The 18,347-nt window shown below is 25.6% G+C and overlaps 5 protein-coding genes across 7 annotated transcripts; 2 read left to right on the forward strand and 3 right to left on the reverse strand.

Moving 5' to 3' along the window:
- Nucleotides 1-35: 35 nt before the first annotated feature.
- LOC112693011 (cyclin-dependent kinases regulatory subunit) lies at nt 36-2,225 on the reverse strand. The gene is made up of 3 exons (XM_025567874.1): nt 2,143-2,225; nt 1,036-1,163; nt 36-267 (listed from the first exon to the last, which is right to left on the reverse strand). Exons 1-3 carry the CDS (start codon nt 2,199-2,201, stop codon nt 227-229), a joined length of 228 nt encoding a protein of 75 aa, XP_025423659.1. The 5' UTR covers nt 2,202-2,225; the 3' UTR covers nt 36-226.
- Nucleotides 2,226-2,368: 143 nt separating this feature from the next.
- On the forward strand, nt 2,369-3,302 carry LOC112693010. The gene is made up of 2 exons (XM_025567873.1): nt 2,369-2,734; nt 3,080-3,302. The coding sequence occupies exons 1-2, from the start codon at nt 2,439-2,441 to the stop codon at nt 3,105-3,107; spliced, it is 324 nt and encodes a 107-aa protein (XP_025423658.1). The 5' UTR covers nt 2,369-2,438; the 3' UTR covers nt 3,108-3,302.
- Nucleotides 3,303-4,485: 1,183 nt separating this feature from the next.
- Nucleotides 4,486-7,809, reverse strand: LOC112693038. The gene is made up of 10 exons (XM_025567921.1): nt 7,386-7,809; nt 7,123-7,312; nt 6,884-7,059; nt 6,634-6,786; nt 6,090-6,251; nt 5,698-5,974; nt 5,519-5,631; nt 5,155-5,363; nt 4,902-5,083; nt 4,486-4,833 (listed from the first exon to the last, which is right to left on the reverse strand). The coding sequence occupies exons 1-10, from the start codon at nt 7,391-7,393 to the stop codon at nt 4,645-4,647; spliced, it is 1,659 nt and encodes a 552-aa protein (XP_025423706.1). The 5' UTR covers nt 7,394-7,809; the 3' UTR covers nt 4,486-4,644.
- Nucleotides 7,810-9,249: 1,440 nt separating this feature from the next.
- On the reverse strand, nt 9,250-11,460 carry LOC112693053. Of its 3 annotated transcripts, none has more exons than XM_025567939.1 (6): nt 11,262-11,460; nt 11,101-11,194; nt 10,423-10,530; nt 10,050-10,350; nt 9,918-9,976; nt 9,250-9,851 (listed from the first exon to the last, which is right to left on the reverse strand). In XM_025567939.1, exons 2-6 carry the CDS (start codon nt 11,113-11,115, stop codon nt 9,519-9,521), a joined length of 816 nt encoding a protein of 271 aa, XP_025423724.1. In that variant the 5' UTR covers nt 11,116-11,194; nt 11,262-11,460; the 3' UTR covers nt 9,250-9,518. The 3 variants fall into 3 exon arrangements, with proteins under 3 accessions (XP_025423724.1, XP_025423723.1, XP_025423722.1); XM_025567938.1 differs by lacking the exon at nt 11,262-11,460 and adding an exon at nt 10,775-10,907 and having other exon boundaries at nt 11,101-11,192; XM_025567937.1 differs by lacking the exon at nt 11,262-11,460 and adding an exon at nt 10,607-10,907 and having other exon boundaries at nt 9,253-9,851; nt 11,101-11,192.
- A 1,455-nt stretch (nt 11,461-12,915) lies between these two features.
- LOC112693085 (U3 small nucleolar ribonucleoprotein protein MPP10) lies at nt 12,916-18,300 on the forward strand. The gene is made up of 11 exons (XM_025567986.1): nt 12,916-13,179; nt 13,319-13,566; nt 14,188-14,232; nt 14,351-14,455; nt 15,088-15,242; nt 15,371-15,716; nt 15,819-16,003; nt 16,073-16,222; nt 17,692-17,800; nt 17,877-18,094; nt 18,157-18,300. Exons 1-11 carry the CDS (start codon nt 13,112-13,114, stop codon nt 18,298-18,300), a joined length of 1,773 nt encoding a protein of 590 aa, XP_025423771.1. The 5' UTR covers nt 12,916-13,111.
- Nucleotides 18,301-18,347: the final 47 nt, after the last annotated feature.

The raw sequence follows: 18,347 nt of genomic DNA on the forward strand, positions 1-18,347 counted from the left end.
TAAATATGATTACATTTTAAAAATAATTTAAATGATTGAAACATAACAGAATGAATAAACATTACATATTTACTCAAAAAAACGTTGAAACTATTTTTAGCTTATCCTAAATTACTTCAACATATTTCATAAGTTAATATATATACAACAGAGCATTATAATACTTAAGACACAAACATTTCCATCCCTAACCTTCTTGACATTGAATAATAAGAATCTTGTCATTTTAATCGGTTCGTGGTCGCTTGAACAATAAAATATGAGGCTCTGTAAAAAAAAAAAATTGTATTTAGGTTATAAGAAATAAAGCAACTTATATAATAATAAGATTAATAGGAATTTTTTTTATAGAAAATTCGGTATTGATATTCTCCTGAACTTTTATGAGCAGAGCAGGAAAATGTTAATTTCCATGATATCATGAAAAATTAAAAGTGAAGTAAGAAAAATCATTTTAAACCGCAAAAAAAACTAAGATTTATTACTTCAAATGTCAAGCCTTGATAATTTTAAAACATGAGAATATGAATTTATATAACACAGGTTAAATTAAAATTAATTAATTAAAAAGGCTCAATTAATCATAGTTTTTATTTATCAGCGTGACTTCTCTACAATATTAACTATTTTATATTTTACTGTAAATACTAAACATTTTATTTCTTCATTATTAAGAAAATATATTAATAGACAAAAAGTTATTTAACTTAATACCTACACAATAAAACAAATTATTTCTTAATCATACATAAATTAAGGTAATTATTTTATATATAATTAATGTTACATATTACATATTTTTAAATTAAATAAATATCAATCACGTTACATATTATTTTATTAAATATTTATCGAGACTTAATAGTTTTATTATAAATATCAAAATTAAAACAATTACTAATAACAAAAAAATTGATTATGAAAATAATTGTTTAAGATTTAATATTTTAGTAACAGTTTAAGTTAAAGATGAATGTTAAAAATGAATGCAAAGCACAACAAAATACATAAATAAATGTTTAATTTTAAACTCACCAGGTTCATGGATCATATAATGTACCCAGCCTTTACTCTGTTGTACTCCAATAGATCGCCATTCATCTTCTGTAAGTAGATGTGTTTTAGGAATAGTTTTTGCCATTTCTTTGGGTAAAACCACATGCCTGTAATAAATACCACAATAAAAATAACATCAATCAAGAAAAACATTTAAACAGAAAAGAAGAATTTAATAATTATAAATTTATTGTTTATTTAAGCATGTCTAAATAAAATTCATTGGAATAAGTTGCTATTTGACAATTTAAAAAATATTAAAAAATACCCAAGTATATTCGATAACTGAAAATTTAAAATCTACATGTACCATAACACCTAGTACATTTTCTAATCTCATGCTTAAAAAAGATATAATTGTTTTGTAATAACATTTGTAATAGGCAGTAATCAATTTGGTTTCATACAAATAGCATTGAGTGTATTTAAAATTTGTCTAGATGATAAACTGCTAAAACCAATTCCATCACAATGATTAAGAAAGCTCTGGAAAGAAAATTGAAAAAAAAGATAGACCAAGTACTTAGGTACATCATACATTACTGCTAAACAACAGTAGACCATTAGGTAGTTAATAACTGCATCTCAAAAAAGAACATTCATCTGTACATGTGAATATTAGCAGCACAAAAACAAATTGGATATAATAGGTAGATCATGGTCATAGGTACGAATAGTGTTCTATTTGGAGGAAGTGGAATGTTGAAAAATTGTTCACAATATATTATATTATGTATAATCTACTAGTATACCTATAGTGTGATGATTAGTTTTTGAAGGAGGCAACAAGAAATTTAGGGAAGCTAAGCATCCAGTCATCCCCTTATAGCATAAATGACTACAGTCGAGAAAAGCAAGTTGCCACGGCACACAACCACAAATTAAGTTACAGGAGTTAACTATACGCGGACATGATGAACACGAGAAAAATCGTTCTCGGATTGGGCTAAGTAATAACGACAGACATAACATACAGACCAGGCATATTTAACGACTTAAAACGGTCGGTGGTGATAGCAAGAAGTGGTGCGCCAGTATTGTTATGCGAGAAGAACCGCTTAAAGTAAAAACCAATGCGTTACAAACCTGTACTCGTATATATCGTCGTAGTACTTGTCCGAGTAGTAGATTTGTTTGTCAGCCATTGTGAAGCGGACTGAACGCGTATACGGGTGCGCGCGCGCGACGAGTGCTGCAAGGCGGTAGACGTGCTTGGTATATGGCGGCGGCGGTCGTCCAGTTGCTACGGTTGGCTTTCCCCTATCTCCGCGAGACAAAAACAAACACGACCCGGGGCAGCAACAGCAGCAGATGGTCTTTTTGAGAAATACAACAATAACAAAATCGAGATTAATACATGTACGTGTTATTGTTGTAAAGGCATGTGTGCATGCGTGTTACGTACAGGTAAGTCGTATGCTACGCGGTATTCTCCCGACGAACAGTTGGACAGGGCGCACACACTGACGGACGAACAATGTCAGAAACGAGCGACGACGGTACACAATACGAGCCGGTTGCACAGCGAACACAATAATAACAGACGTTTTTTGGCGGTTGAAATGGACCACGCGGACGCGGGTCGGGGAGAACGGCGGCGGAGGAGTCGGATGTTGGTGACGGCACAGAATAGAATCCGTTTCGCACTTCATGCCGGAAACCCGGTGAAAATAATTAAGTATAATAAAATTATAATACATTATAATATAATATAATTAAATTAAATAAATAATAAAATATTTCATTGGATAATCGATATATAATATAAACCGCGATACGTTGTGATTAAAGCCAACAGTCGGCAACTGGTACGTTTACTAACTTATCTTCCATTCATTATAATTTTTTAAATTATTTTTGTACTGATAACAAGAAAAATAACGTTTTTTCCTCTGGACATCGCTTATTCATTAGTTCAACCTTCCGGGCTCTAATCCAATCAGTAATTAGTTGCCAGCCACTGCTATAAACTATTCGGAGTAGTCCGTCATACCGGCTGATCGTTATTTTTGTTGATGTATAGAGAACGAAGAATACTGATGATCGCATAAAACAACGAGCGCCCTGATTGATCATTGTCAATGTTGGTTTTTGAAGTTATCAATAGTATTCTTCATGATTTGTTGCACGAATCATCAATATTATCTTATACACGTTTTACAGGAAATAATACTTGTGAAATACTTTCAGTGTTTCCGACTTATTTATTTGGTTGTCTTATGAATAAAATAATTTTTTATGTTAAAGTTTTATCGGACTTATTTCTTCCATAAATCTTGATCCTTATATCGTACCTTTAAATATTCTTATTCGATTTAACTGTTGTGGAGGTAAATTTCCATTTGGTTTAATAATTCAACGATTTTTATTTTTTTTTTTTATTTATAGCTATTAGTATTAAACTATGATTGCTGAGCTATCATAGCTTGACAATTACAAAATGTAAAAAGAGAGAATTAATTACAATGTATTATATAATAAAGCTAGTAACCAATATAAAAGAGAACAATTTTAAAAGAGTGGATCTTTATTAAGTATAGATTATAGATTAAAAGAAATATTGAAATCATTAAGAAAGTTCATCAAAATTACACATTATTAGTTAAATAAAATATAAGAATAGTTACAGATACATTAATTTAAATGTAGAGTACAGAATGAAGAATCATTTTGGCCAAGTTTGAATGAGCGGCTGAGTAGTAGATGATGTTCCATGCATAACTGATTTAATTGTACTATAATAATATATAGTATTATATAGACCATATTATGGTCTATGCAAGTGTAGATGATTAAACCCATTTTTTTTAAGGAGATTGGGTGTAATTTTTTTATATCTTGAGCGTAGCCCACAGATAGGTTGTTTCAAAGAAAGAGCTACAGATTAGACAATTCAATGTTAAATTGTATCTTTTCTCTAGGTACGTATATTCCAGCTTTCTACTCTATATTGAATTGTAAATTTAAACAATATTTTATTGTTAGTTAAATACATTGTTAAATTAATATTGAATGGAGTATCATCGATTATAAAATCAAAATTAAATTGGTTATTATTTATTTGTACTAAAAATCAGATAAGTTAGCCAACTACTTACAATTCACCAATAGTTTAGGAATTTGATACAGATACTTCAAAGGTAATTTTTCAATATAGTTTGCCCTTAATGTTATTTTATGGGTAGAAAAATGCATGATAACATAAATTAATATCATGGGTTATTTATTAAAATTACTGAACTAAATAAAAATTATCTATGGGATTTAATGATTAAATTAATATATTTTAGCAACATAATTAATGTAATTTGAATTAAAATATTTTAAATAACATAATGCACAGTTTGTAAATTGGGATTAATATTTAGATTTTATATTTTTTTAAGTATTTATATTAAATATATTGTTTAACCATTGAAATCAGAAATAATACTTTTACATTGCCGTTATGATTTAGAACATACAAGGTTAAATGAAAGATAATAAAATACTTATTTTATATCGTACAAAAATATAATCACACATATAAACATTAACATAATTAGTCTGTAAAAGACTAAAACCACTTAGAAAGAATGAACTTATTATTTATTTTCTTTTAAAAGTACTTCGTAAACGTAAAAACAAAGCATGTTTAGACATTTTTGACTCTGCAGGAATATAATTTTCATAAAAATTTTGCACAAATTCTTCAATTTTGAATCCAAATTTTTGGTAGAGTATCATAGCTGGATTGTCAGGAGAAACATGTAATGTAATGTCTCTAGTCATACATGTCTATAAATTTAATAACCAATAGTTAACAATAAAAATAATATTTTTCACTTTATGCTTAAATGCTATACCTGAATTAAATGATATATCATAAATGTGGCAATACCACTATTAGTCCAATAAGGACGAGTGAATAAAAATGTAATATAATTCTCATTTGTGCTAATATCAGGAACCATAAAACCAAAACCAATCACTAAGTTCTTGTATAATGCAATAACACTAAAGTCTGGATATAACAGGCTTTCAGTTACTAAATATTAAAATTAAACAAATAAATATTGCAGCTTTTAAAGTTATAGTTAAATAAACACAAATACATACAATCGATACCAGGCCAAAAAAATTGTCTTGCTAATGCATTTACAGATTTTATGTGTTTTGCTCGAACGTAACTATAATCAATCGTTTCAACTTCCTCCATACGATTTGGTAATCCTTTTTTACGTCTAAAATATTCTTTTAATTCTTTTAACATTTGTAACCATAGTGGTTTAGTTACTGGATCTCTAAATATGTATGGCTTCAAATACCTTCAGAAATATTCAGAACAAAACAAATACAATGAATTAATAAATATATTTAATGAAAAGGCCAATAATTATTGAGAAAATGAACAATTTTTAACAGAAACTGCTAATAATTGTACATAAATAAATTATGCTACGCAAAGTGAGATTATAAATACCTATGAGTATAAGGACTAATAATAGTTTTAGGTTTTGAACCACAAAGAAGATCTTTTAATAATATAGGTTCTGGGTGTTCGACCTGTTCAAAAAATTGTTCTTTTGATTTTCCCTAAATTGAAAAATAGAAAATAATTATTTAAAATCTGTATACAAAAATTATATTTTATTAATATACCTGGTAACGATTAAATATATTTATATATTGTTCAGATTCTAGCATAAGATTTTTTGTTGAATATGGCTCGGCAGTAAATAGTTTCTGTGTATCATTTGGTAGCTTAATAGGTGGAACATCATCAACTTTACACTTACTATTTAATATATTTTTTTCTAGTGAAGATCCAGATGATGGACAAAATAAAGTTATTCCATCTTTATTAACGATCCCTTCAGTATTTTCATGGGATATAGTTTTAATGTCAGTGTTTCTAGTTTCAATGTTTTCTTGTTTTCTAAAAATTAGAATTATACTTATATAATAACAAAATTATTGATAAATATCATTTAAAATATATCAATATACAGAAGAATGTATTATTCTGTTTGATTTTAAAAAATTATTCTTACTCATTTAAATTATGTTCCATTGAGTAATCTAGAGTTGGAAATAATTTAATCATATCACTATCTATATCCGTAGGAGAAAATAATGTTGTTGGTGTAGATTCTGTTAAAATACAAGATTTTTTTTCTTCATCACTTGGTTGTTTGATATTTTCATTGTTCAATCTTATATAAAATAATATATGTAAAATCTAATTAATATGCTTAAGTTATTTAATAAATCTAGTACTAAATGAGCCAAAATCTACTTTATAGTTCATTATTTTAAAGCTATTATTCACTTTTATTGAATATTTATAGCTTCTGGAACTTAATGATGAAAGTGATGAAGTGAAAACTCAATTTTATAATGGTAGCCATTTGACAACTGTTTTAATAATGAAATAAACTTAAAATCGTTATATATATTTGTGAATTTATAATCATGCTATACAACTTATTTTCCTTAAAAAAGTATGAATATTCATTAAATTACTCCCAAGAAAAAAAGCTCTTTAGACATTCGGCATAAATCAATTTTGAGTAAAATTTAATTAGTTTAAATTACCTTGGCATTGTATCATCTTGATTACCATGGTATTTACTTAGACTGCTTGAACCATTACCTCCAGAAGAATGAATACAGTCTTTTGATATAGCCACAGACTGTTCATAGATGGGTTGTTTTTTTTTATTTTCTTTAAGAGCATCTTTCAGTAATCTAATAAAAATATAACAATCAAATTAATTTTTAATTTTATTATATTATAATATTATATGATGATCAATATATTACGTTAATAAATCAAATAACTCACTCTGTTGTGACATCAATAGCATATAAACTACAACTAGATAATTCATTGTTAACATTGATTTCTTTCAGGTTTTTCGTTATATTAGAACAATCCAATGATAAACATTCAGATTTCAATGATTTGTTTATTTCTTCAAAATCATTATAAATTGTTTCAGCTTTATCATTTTTAACAACCTGAAATCAAAAATCTTATTGAAATTCCATAAAATCTAGTTAAGGTATCTTGAGATTTACTACATTTTGTTTTTTGATTGGCAAACAATAATCATGCTCTTTTCGGAACCACTTGTTGAAGCCAAGGAACCGTTTGTTGCGCTTAACTTGCAAACGTTTCACAGCTGAACCACTATTTCTTTTTGTACTGTTGTGTGAATGCAAATAGTCATTAAATTCAGAACTACTCTTATTAATGGTTAGTTCCATTTTGCTGTAGATTACAGAAATAACAGGAAAAAAAAGTATTTAACCTCTTCATATACGACAAGTAGATTATTTCATACTTGAACATCCTTCCCGTCGAGTATATATTTTAATAAAAACACTGAATAATTCAATAATATCATAATAATACGGACATAGAAACCAATACTATAAGACTGGTTTCAAGAGGCCATCAAGAAAGAATTTTAGGAGTTCCAGGAGTGACGGTCGACTTGTTGATACAACAGTTAAAGATATTCTCTTGATAAAAAGCTAAAATATGTTATTAAAAATTGCATCCATGAGGATAGTGTAAAAAAATATGAAATAAAAGAACAAATGCACGTTTTTGCAATATCTATATCAACACGTTACGGATCTTATCATTGTTATCATCGGACATTGATTACAATTTCACACAGGGGTATTCAAAACGAATGGATCTTCGCAAGAAAAAAATTTTTGTGCCCGTAAATAATATTGCCTACATTTAACCCCTTTTTTGCAGCTATCAAAATTTGATATCATTTTTATTATAATAGTTTTATATATTGATACATTTAAACTAAAGTAGTTAAATAAATTTAATAAAACGCAATTCGAAAAAAAAAACACAATATTCACTTACGATCGTCATTTAAAAAGTATAAATCAACAATATATTGAGAAATTAATTTTTTTTTAACGCTATTAGAATGATAGTCATATGAATGAACATTTAAAATATCGCTTGTATTATTTAGTAGATGAAGATATGCCAGCAGTGCTATAAAGAATTAAATAATATTTAAAATTATATGAAAAATATTATTGAATAAAAATAAAACACAACAATTAACCATCTTTTGGTGGGCCATAAAAAATTGTGCCACGGGTTGCCCTGGTCTATCCTATACAATTGTTCATGCGACGTCACTCCATAATTTCTATTTTTGTTCATATTTTTCTCGAAATACCACGAACTCACGATCACCAGCCCCTTATAGTTTTATTAAATATATACAATTAAAATTAAATAAATAATGATTAATTTATAACTAAATGTAATTCAATAATAATGCTGTACATTTTTTACGTTTGAACAGAGTAGTCGTACATGTATTTTTTTAATTCTATATTATTCATATACGTGATTTAAATACAAAATTTTAATTTTAAAAATATCCTAGAGCATTCTATTGTATGAAGACAAATTTTTAATGTTTGATTTTTTGAATATTATAGATTGGGTTAAGTATGTCCTATTTACAAATTCTATTAAATAAATCTATAAAAGTTAATAATCTTAAGACATCTTAACATTAACAATCTTCCTTCAAATACACTAACTGTACTATTTCTTTTTTTAAAGACTACCAAAACATTATTGAATGTATCTTGAAAAATCACATACTCAAAAAAATAAACTATAACATTGGAAAGGAATTTTTGAAACCAGCAACTATTTCAGTGGTTAGAACCGTCTATGGGGATGATGTAGCTCACAAGTTAGAATTAATTATGTTTTTTGATAACAATATTAAACGAAGGATCGATCTTATGTCTGAAAATATTTTAAAACAACTAATACATCAAGTGATTTCAGCAAAAACATTTTCAATTCAAATCAATGAATTCGTTGATGTCAAAAATAATGTCCAACCAATAATGTTAATATATTTAGGAAGTCCTGACGACTATTTTGAAGAATTTTTATTTTATAAACCACTTTCTATAATCACAAAAGGCTTAGATATTTTTAAAAAACTAAATTTTTTTTCAGGAAAAATATACATTTTATTATTATTATTAATATCATAATGTAATATACAAATCTTAATGAAAATCAAGATTAATTTTAAGTTAATAGTATTTGTAATCAATAAGATTAATAAAACATAATTAATTAATAATATATATATATATATATAGTTTTAATTGAATAATAAGCCTACCAAGAAACAAACAAACTTTAATTTGAACTTTATTAACATAAAATCAATAACTCCGAATTTTGAGAACAATTAACAAATCATTTTTTTTTTTAATATTTTCATATACTAAATTGTAAAATATTCCCTTTAACTTAAATTCCATACAATTTTACAACTCTACTCCAAATGTTGAACACATTCAATGAATTGTTCTAACAATGAATATTTATACATAATTTTTTTTTAAAAATAATTAAAAATATTAATGGAAATAAAACTTGAAAGATTAAAAGGATTGAGTTATTTTTCATCATCAGAAGAAGACCACCATATATTTGAATTATCATCAGCTAAATTGATAGTTTGATTTTTTGTTTCAATTATTGAGGATATTTTGATTATTTCCGATTTTTCTGGTATCATGATAGAGTCATTATGTTTTTGGCATTCATGTGATGTAGATACATTTGATAAAATATTATAGCGCTTTTTCATTAATGATTTGATAAAAGCATGGTCTTTTTTTACATGTACTTCAATATTTTGGCTATCCGTACTATCTTTCTTGATTTCTGATTCAGTGATATTAACAGAATTATTACTATTAAAACCACTCGGAATAAATATATTTTCCTAGATAAATATAAAGCAAATTAATTCTATACAAATGCAATGATTCAATGGTTTTTAAACTATTACCAAACATTTTAGTCTCAATGGATTGAAAATTGAATATGTAAATTGCTCATTCTTCATATCTAAAAGCATCAAAATAATTTTAATTAGTATTATCTAAATTTATACCTATATAAATGTAATGAATTAAATTACCGGAAAAATAATTTTTTTTTTCAAAAATTTTCAAAAACTTTTTCAATGGTATAATTGAATTATCTGTTTTATTATTGATAGTTAATTCACCAGAATAAACAGCATTATTAATGCATTTAGGGGTAAAATAAAAACTCAATTCCCCACATTGATTTTTCCAAATCAAATTTTCAATTGCAACCTTGATAAATTTACTATCTAAATCAATATTTACATCAATATAGTAGGTTGGAAGTTTTAAATTTAAAAATTTGTCTGGGCAAGCTCTCATTTCTAAATTGCCATTATTCTCACAAAATCTCTAAGTTACATAAAAATAGAATAAATAATTAATTAACATTTATAATACTAAATAAATTTAAATTTACATTACCTGAGAGTCAATTAAATATATTTCAGGTATCGTGCCTCTGATGGGGACTTTCGAAATAATTCCACGCGCCCATAAGTTTGTTGAATCCTTAACTCGTACCATAACAACCTAAAAATAATTTAAAATTTTCGACAAATAGTAAGTACAACCAACTATTTGATTTTAGATTTCTGAAGTTACTAACATTTCCTATTTCAACATGAGGATATTCAAATTTTCCAAACCATTTGTTATTTTTGTTAAAATATAATAATTGTTTATAATAGTTTTGAAAATATTGTGTTGCATCACTATTGAACTGTTCAACGATGATAAAGCAACTACTAGATTTGTCTTTATTTATAATATTTACATTATATGTTTTTTTCAACTCCATTTTTCTGTCCAGATAAACTTAATGAAAGTCAGAATATTGAAAAGTCTGAGCACATGAGGTTTGAATGTATGGATAGGCTGTTATATGTAAAATAAGTATGGTCACAGATCTAAGGGCAGAATAATTCATGTCATGTTGAGCTCATATTATAATTATATAATATTACAATACTAATATTGTACTATATTATAATAATATACAAACAATATGTGTGTATAATAATATTATCGACGAAATTACAATATTAATTATAATAATAAAATAAGAAAAAAATTTGTCTAAAATTGAAATAAAAGGCTTACATAAAATATTATCATTGTAAAAATGGTAAATTTTCATTTCAAACGTTGAGCCGTTGATAGAATACTCCATAGCATAGATTGTCCACCTTGATACCTATGTTTATAATGATCACAAGTAAAGTATCATTCACAGGTCATAGAAGATGGAAAATATATAGTACCGTAGATGCAAGTGACATGTGGAGCCTGTGATTGAACACGATAATTTAAGGTGTTTTAAATCGTGTAGAACCATAGACGTATAATATTATACGTCTATGTGTAAAACAAAATTTTAAATATTTACAAATCCATATCACATTGTTCTGTGGTCATATCACGATATAAAAACAGACGTATCACGGCATAGATATACAACCATATATTATGTTATATTATATATCTATGTATCACGAAGGAGCGTCTAAACACAGGAATGCGCCTTAAGCATTCTGCACATGCTTGTAATTTATTCACCATTATCATAATGTTAGGTTGTTACATAGAGTTACCCAATAAGCTGTTATCAATATATCATATCAAATCACTGTAATACGATAATAATATGAGTTATGAATCAAACTATTCAAAATTTAACGACGTACTTCCTATGTAAATAATATATTGTCATTTTATTTTAGTTGTTAAATAATAATGTTCAGTTTCGTTATAATTTTTTTGTAGTAGTAGTATATTATTAAGATGTTTAGTTTGAACTCTAGTGTAATGTACTATGTATACATTTTTTTTTCCATATGTATTTTATAGTTACTAAGTAATTACAATAAACAATTATAACCATAAGCAAATTAATAGAAATAATATGAACCACGTGCGAATCGCAAAATATCGAATAGGAAAAAGTTGCAAAACAGCATTAGCAACCAAATGTATCCAGTATATACACTCTGCTTATATTTGTTACTATTATTTACTTTGTCTATGTTGATGTTAAATTAAAAAGTGTTAAATAAAATATCAGTAATACCGTAACAAGTATTCTTGATAAAGTTGACATAGTCTAACTCTAAAATCCTTACATCATAATATTGTGTAACCGTGTTGAACTCACAACTCGCCACACTAAACTAGTTGGTTTTAATAATTCATACTTGTACTTACTATTAAGATAATGTCATTTATATACAGTGCTCGACTCGGCAAAATTAAAGAAGGGGGAATCTATTTACTTTAAAAAAAAGGACATCCCCAAAACTGGCTGAGCGTTATGATTATAGCGTAATAATACCAGGGGGACGCTAAATTCTTGAAAAATAGTTGGGGTACTCCGCCCCCCTTTAAATCGAGCACTGTTTATATAGATATTAGATAATATTGAGTTTTTATGTTTAAGATGTTTGTGAATTGTTTTATTAATACTCAAGAAGACATTTAGTAAATGTCCTTTGTGTAATACATTTTAATAAAGTCTGGTTTATGAAATGTTCAAATTGGTAATTGGTAATTGGGTAAATTAAGATATAAATAAACATTATTAAAAGCCATCTCAATATATTAGATAGTTATTGCTTTTTTAATTTTTTTTTTCAAATGTATCTGATATGTATAATGATTTATTTACTGAAATGGTCGAAACACAAAGAAAAGTGTAAAATACGTAAGTAGTATGTTCAAATTTTGAATAGTTTGATTCAAAACTCATATTATAATAATATTATCGTATTATAGTGATTTGATATAATATATTGATAACAGCCTAACATGATAGTGGTGAATAAATTACGCGCATGCGCAGAATATATAAGGTGCATTCCTGTGCTTAGACGCTCCTTGTCACGGACGAAGAATTATATCATGCTATCATCATGTGTTCCATTATCAAATACGTAAAAAAATAAATATCACGTGGTTTAGTGCGATTCTCCTACAATATTTTCTTTCGAAATAATCACTATCATGAATTTTTGATTTTTTTATTCTTAGATTCTTATAAATGGTTGTTATATTCTGTGATGGTGCTCCCGAGATCTTAGATTCTACCATAGTATACAGATTGTAAGATTTATTCAAAATGACCGAAGTTAATGAAATTATTACAACTTTTGAAAAATTGACTGTAAATCCATTGGACTATCTAAAGTAAGATAATTGACTAAGTTTACTTTAATATTTTAATATTTGTAATTTATTTTGATACTTGTAACTATTAACTATATAATAATAAGACTATTCTTCAATATTATATAACAACATTATAATTTTATATACTATGTTTTAGTGTACAAACCAGTTTATCTGAAGAAGCAACAAAGTTATTGAAACTACTTTATGATACTACAAAGAAAGTTGAAATAAAGACAAACGATGTCGAAGATGATACTCTTCCTGAACTAATTGTGGAAGATTTCGATGAGGAACAAATATGGCAAGAATTGGAACTTCAAAATTCAGCTCGATTAAAATTGTTGGCTAATACTATTAAGAAGTTTTCTAATAACGATTTGATTTTTATCAATGCATCTGATGGTAAGTGTATTGTTATATAATAACTACATATTTTTTTAATGTATTTTGGGTTCAAAACTTTATAAATTAATTCTTTTGTTTTATGATTTAATTGAATGGAAATAATGGCATTAGTCAAAACCAAAATTGACATTAGAGATTGGTGGAAACTAGTTTTGACAGATTTCAAGTTTTAATTGTACTATATTTATTTATATAACTAAATTTTGTTTACTAACAAAAAGCGTACATTTTTAAATGAAATTTTGTTTTCTGATTTATTTTTTATTAAATATTGTATTGAGGTAATACAAATAAGATGGAGTGCAATATAGTCATATGAAGAAAAGATAGTTTAAGAATATATTCTTCCTTAAAAATGGAATGGTACAATCAAATAATAAAAAAAAAAACAAATAGTTTCTTACAAGGAAAACAATTATAGTGGTTTAATATAATATTTAGTTTGTAATATATCAAATAAATTTAAAAAAAATATCATTTTACCTTTGTATATTTTTTGGTTTTCTAAGAAACAAAATTTAAATATTTAAATAAGACATACTTGATAACTTAGTTAAAAATATTGAGGTATTTTGTTTTATGATCTAATAAACTTGTTCTCTTTTTATTATTTTTTAGAATCATACCAAAAGAAATCTGAAGTAGATATGGATGGATTTGAAAGTAATAAAATAATTTATAGTTTGGTTTATTATTAAAATTTATCACTAAATATTTTTACTAATATTTTTACTTAATTAGTTTTCATTACAACATTTAAAAATGATGTTTATTATTTTAGATTCTGAAAATTTAGAAGATTCAGATGAAAATGAAGAATTGGAAGATGAATATGACTCAGACAAGGATAACATTTCTGATTTAGAAGATTCAAATTCTAAATTAAGTAATTACTCAAAATTAGAATTACAATTTTTTTAATAAAGCAATCCATTTAAATGTTAAGAAAATTAAAAAACCCAGGCACAAAATATTAATTTCCGTTATATTTTAAGCAGATATATTAATTTTTAATATAACAATAATAAAAATGACATTAAAATTAAAGAATATTTAATGGTTAATAGTCAATAATAATATACAAATAAATTAATTAATTAATAAATGCTTATTATGCAGTATTAATATATTTGTAAAGTAAGACTGTTTTCAAATTAAAAACTCATGGTCAGGTATATACAAAGTCAATAAAATAACGAAATAAAATAAAACTTATAAATATATATCATTAATTTATTTATATACTAACAATAATACTTGAGGGATATATAATAATAATAAAATAGGTTTTTTTTTTTTTTTATTATTATTTTAGTATAAAAATTATGTTATATTACATTAATAACATGCTCAAACTTATTCTTTATATTTTTTATTCAACTAGATAAAGTTTCACAATTTGGAGGTGGAAAAATGTCTTAGTGTTATCTATTATTATCCAATCATTAAATATATATACTAAGATTAATGTGTGTAATAATTCAATAAATCTTATGTATCTTTTTATATAATTATTAGAGTATAAAAAGTCAATAGTCGATGATGAATTTTTCAAATTGTCTGAAATGGAAAACTTTCTCTTATCTGAAGAAAAACTGGAGTCTACCAAAGATAAACCAAAAAAACTTGAAGATGATATTGACTTGTTTCAAGATCTACAATCTGAAAATGAGGTATATAATGAAGATTAATATAAAATTATTTACTAGGATTTTATATATAAATATTATATTTATAGTATTCTATTACAGATTTAATATTATATGTTTAAGTGTTTAATTAATATTTTTTGGATTTATAGGAGGATGAAGATAATTTTGGTCCTATGTATCAAGAATTCTTTGAAAAAAATTCAAAAGTATCTGGAAAAAATATCAAATCTAAAAAAAATGTTAGATTTGCGATGGATGAAGATAGTAGTGAAGACAATGAAAAGAATATTAATGAAATTGGTGAAAAAGATAATGAACATTTATCTACTCTAGAAATGAGATCAGCACGTCTTCAAAAACGCATAGCTAAATTAGAAGAAGAAGCAGTATCTGATGACAAACCTTGGGCTCTGAAGGGCGAAGTTGCAGCTAAGGACCGCCCTCAAAATTCTTTATTAGAAGAAGCTGTTGAATTTGATGTCTGTACTCGTCCAGGTAAATTTAAGATGTATTTTATTTTGTTTTACAATATAATATATTATATATTTAATATTTTTAATCATTATTAATTTTTATATATACCAATTTGATATTTAGCACCAGTTATAACTGAAGAAACAACAGTTAAATTGGAAGATATTATTTTACAAAGAATTAAGGATAAAGCATGGGATGATGTTGAACGAAAAATAAAACAAATTAAAGCACCTCAAGAATTTAGAAAACAATTGGTGTTGAATCAAGAGAAGAGCAAAGATAGCTTATCTCAAATTTATGAAAAAAGTATAGTATAATTATTAAATTTTCGTTCGTTAGTATTTGATAATTAAACAAAAATACATTTTTTATAGGAATTCATTAAACAAAGAGAAGCGGCGGACCCTGAAAACAAAAATAAACCTGAGGAAGAACCAAAAGAACATAAAGAAATTGATTTAATGATAAAAGAATTGTTTAGAAAACTAGATGCACTTACTAACTATCATTACACTCCTAAACAGGTAATATATTTGCATTGTTTAATTTAACATCTCACTTTTATCACAATCTTATAAAATAAATAGAGAAGTAATCTGTAAAAAATTTGAAAGTAAATACTTAAAACATTATACTATCTATTAAAATTTCAATCAAATTAGAAATTAAATAAGTGTTTGTGTTCTAAAGTATACAATTTAAGGAACTACAGTAGAATGCTAATTATCCGGACTAGTTAATTTTTAGAATGATCCAGACTAATAAATATCCGTATGATTATATTATAAAACATTAAAAATTTTACATTAATATAAATACATTGTATTATTTATTATTTATTATTTATAATATAATATAAAATGTTTGATAGTGAACAAATAATATCGTACAAATGAAAAGAAACTAGTTATAAATATTTTAATAGATAAACTGACTTGGTATTATGTATATTATTTATTACAAATATTTGAAAGGTATGACCTTTTGGTCTACTTCATTGTTGACTTTATCTTTAAAGTACCTAGCTAAATCATTTAATTTCCTTAATTGTAACAATTGGATGATATTTAATTTGTCTTATCTCTCAATCTATTTAAACGTCTGACACGAGACAAACAAACACCTATTTAAACATCAATTTCATTACATCAAAAGCTTCAGTATAAGACAGCCCATATTAACCTTCAGTTTCATTTCCCATTTTTTCACCATTACTTTCTTCAAATACGCTACAAACAACTATTTTATCTTCTGAATAATTCAACACTCAGTTGACATAGGCGGACATTGGGGGAGAGAGCTTACCCCCCCCCCCAAATATTTGAATAGGCCCCACCAAAATCGAAACTTTGTTAGCAATGTTATTTGTTGTTTTTATAATTATCTGTTCGTTTCTTTAAAAATAGTAAAATAAGAAATAATAAAAAACTATTTACAATAGCATTAACAATACCAATTAGTTTGGCTACTTTCGAAAGAAGTTTCAGTGCGATGCAAAAAATAAAAACTTGGCTAAGAACATCGTTGGTTCAAGATAGGTTCAGCGATTTTTTAATACTATATATTGAAATAGATATATCGAAAAATATAAAAAATTATGATATTTTGAATATCTTTACTGGTAAAAATATATATTTGTTATTAAAATAAAATATTAATTATTTTTAAATATATGTTATTTAGTGTTTTTTTAATAAAATTTAAACATATCTATATTTTTAATAGTAATAAGTTTTACTTGTGCATAGGAAGGGGTTGTGGGGACGAAGCCCCTGTGGGTTATTTTATATTGAATTATTATAGTTCAACCAAATATCTGCCTATGTCGGTTGACTGACATTCTAATGTACTTTGAAATGTGTAAATTATAGAGGTAATTTTTCTAAATTTGTATAATATTTTGTATATTTTATATTTTCTTAAAATCATTGAAGTAAAATTATTGTTTTGTTTTATAAATATGTATAATTTTATACTTTTTTTTTGTACATAGGCTATTCCCGATTTGAAAATTGTGAATAATTTACCAGCTATATCTATGGAAGAAGTAGCTCCTACAACTACTACTGATGCATCATTATTAGCTCCTGAAGAAATACAAAGTTTATACATTATTTCTAAATGTTAAATTATTAAAGAAAAATGGTTTGTTTAATTTTTTTTTTGTAATCATTTTAGGTAAATTCCAAGCACCAATTCTTGGGAGAGAAGAACGTACTAGTACAGATAAAAAGCGTGAGCGACGAAAAAAGAAGCATTTGCAACATAAAAAACGTATATTCAAGGAATCTAAAGCCAAAGAAATGGAAAAACGTGGTATTAAACCAAATAAAAACAAAGAAAGTGCATTAAAAGAATTGAAGCGTTTAACAAGCAGTGGACATCAAGTCAAAGAAGTAAGAATTATTCATAGATTAAAATTAAATTTTTTCTCTATTAATGTAATAATTTATTTCAGTTGAAATCTGTTGATGATAAAAGTATGAAAACATCTACAGACTTCTTTTCTAGACTACAGGATCAAGCCAAAAATGAAATAAACGGGAAGAAAAGAATTAAGAAAGAAAATGATAAAAATAATTCTAAAAAGTTTAAAAAGTGAATGATAATTTTGCTAATGAAATATTTTTGTTAATATATTATAAACTA

This window comes from Sipha flava, unplaced genomic scaffold (assembly GCF_003268045.1).
Source record: "Sipha flava isolate LNK unplaced genomic scaffold, YSA_version1 80_pilon_pilon, whole genome shotgun sequence".
In the NCBI taxonomy this organism is placed as follows: Eukaryota; Metazoa; Arthropoda; class Insecta; order Hemiptera; family Aphididae; genus Sipha; species Sipha flava.

What these genes read in the sequence shown, in the direction of transcription:
- LOC112693038 (XM_025567921.1), bottom strand. An exon ending in GCTATTGATGTCACAACAGA is followed by an intron (nt 6,787 to 6,883) that starts GTGAGTTATTTG and finishes TATTTTTATTAG; the next exon opens with ATTACTGAAAGATGCTCTTA. An exon ending in CAAGATGATACAATGCCAAG is followed by an intron (nt 6,252 to 6,633) that starts GTAATTTAAACT and finishes ATTTTATATAAG; the next exon opens with ATTGAACAATGAAAATATCA.
- LOC112693011 (XM_025567874.1), bottom strand. Translation starts at nt 2,201, where the DNA reads ATGGCTGACAAACAAATCTACTACTCGGACAAGTACTACGACGATATA. An exon ending in GACGATATATACGAGTACAG is followed by an intron (nt 1,164 to 2,142) that starts GTTTGTAACGCA and finishes TATTTATTACAG; the next exon opens with GCATGTGGTTTTACCCAAAG. An exon ending in TTATATGATCCATGAACCTG is followed by an intron (nt 268 to 1,035) that starts GTGAGTTTAAAA and finishes TTTTTTTTACAG; the next exon opens with AGCCTCATATTTTATTGTTC.
- LOC112693010 (XM_025567873.1), top strand. Translation starts at nt 2,439, where the DNA reads ATGTGTGCATGCGTGTTACGTACAGGTAAGTCGTATGCTACGCGGTAT. An exon ending in AACCCGGTGAAAATAATTAA is followed by an intron (nt 2,735 to 3,079) that starts GTATAATAAAAT and finishes GTTGATGTATAG; the next exon opens with AGAACGAAGAATACTGATGA.
- LOC112693053 (XM_025567937.1), bottom strand. Translation starts at nt 10,798, where the DNA reads ATGGAGTTGAAAAAAACATATAATGTAAATATTATAAATAAAGACAAA. An exon ending in AAAAAAAAATTATTTTTCCG is followed by an intron (nt 9,977 to 10,049) that starts GTAATTTAATTC and finishes TGATGCTTTTAG; the next exon opens with ATATGAAGAATGAGCAATTT. An exon ending in CATTGAGACTAAAATGTTTG is followed by an intron (nt 9,852 to 9,917) that starts GTAATAGTTTAA and finishes ATATTTATCTAG; the next exon opens with GAAAATATATTTATTCCGAG.
- LOC112693085 (XM_025567986.1), top strand. Translation starts at nt 13,112, where the DNA reads ATGACCGAAGTTAATGAAATTATTACAACTTTTGAAAAATTGACTGTA. An exon ending in TGATGTCTGTACTCGTCCAG is followed by an intron (nt 15,717 to 15,818) that starts GTAAATTTAAGA and finishes TTTGATATTTAG; the next exon opens with CACCAGTTATAACTGAAGAA. An exon ending in AGCTCCTGAAGAAATACAAA is followed by an intron (nt 17,801 to 17,876) that starts GTTTATACATTA and finishes TAATCATTTTAG; the next exon opens with GTAAATTCCAAGCACCAATT.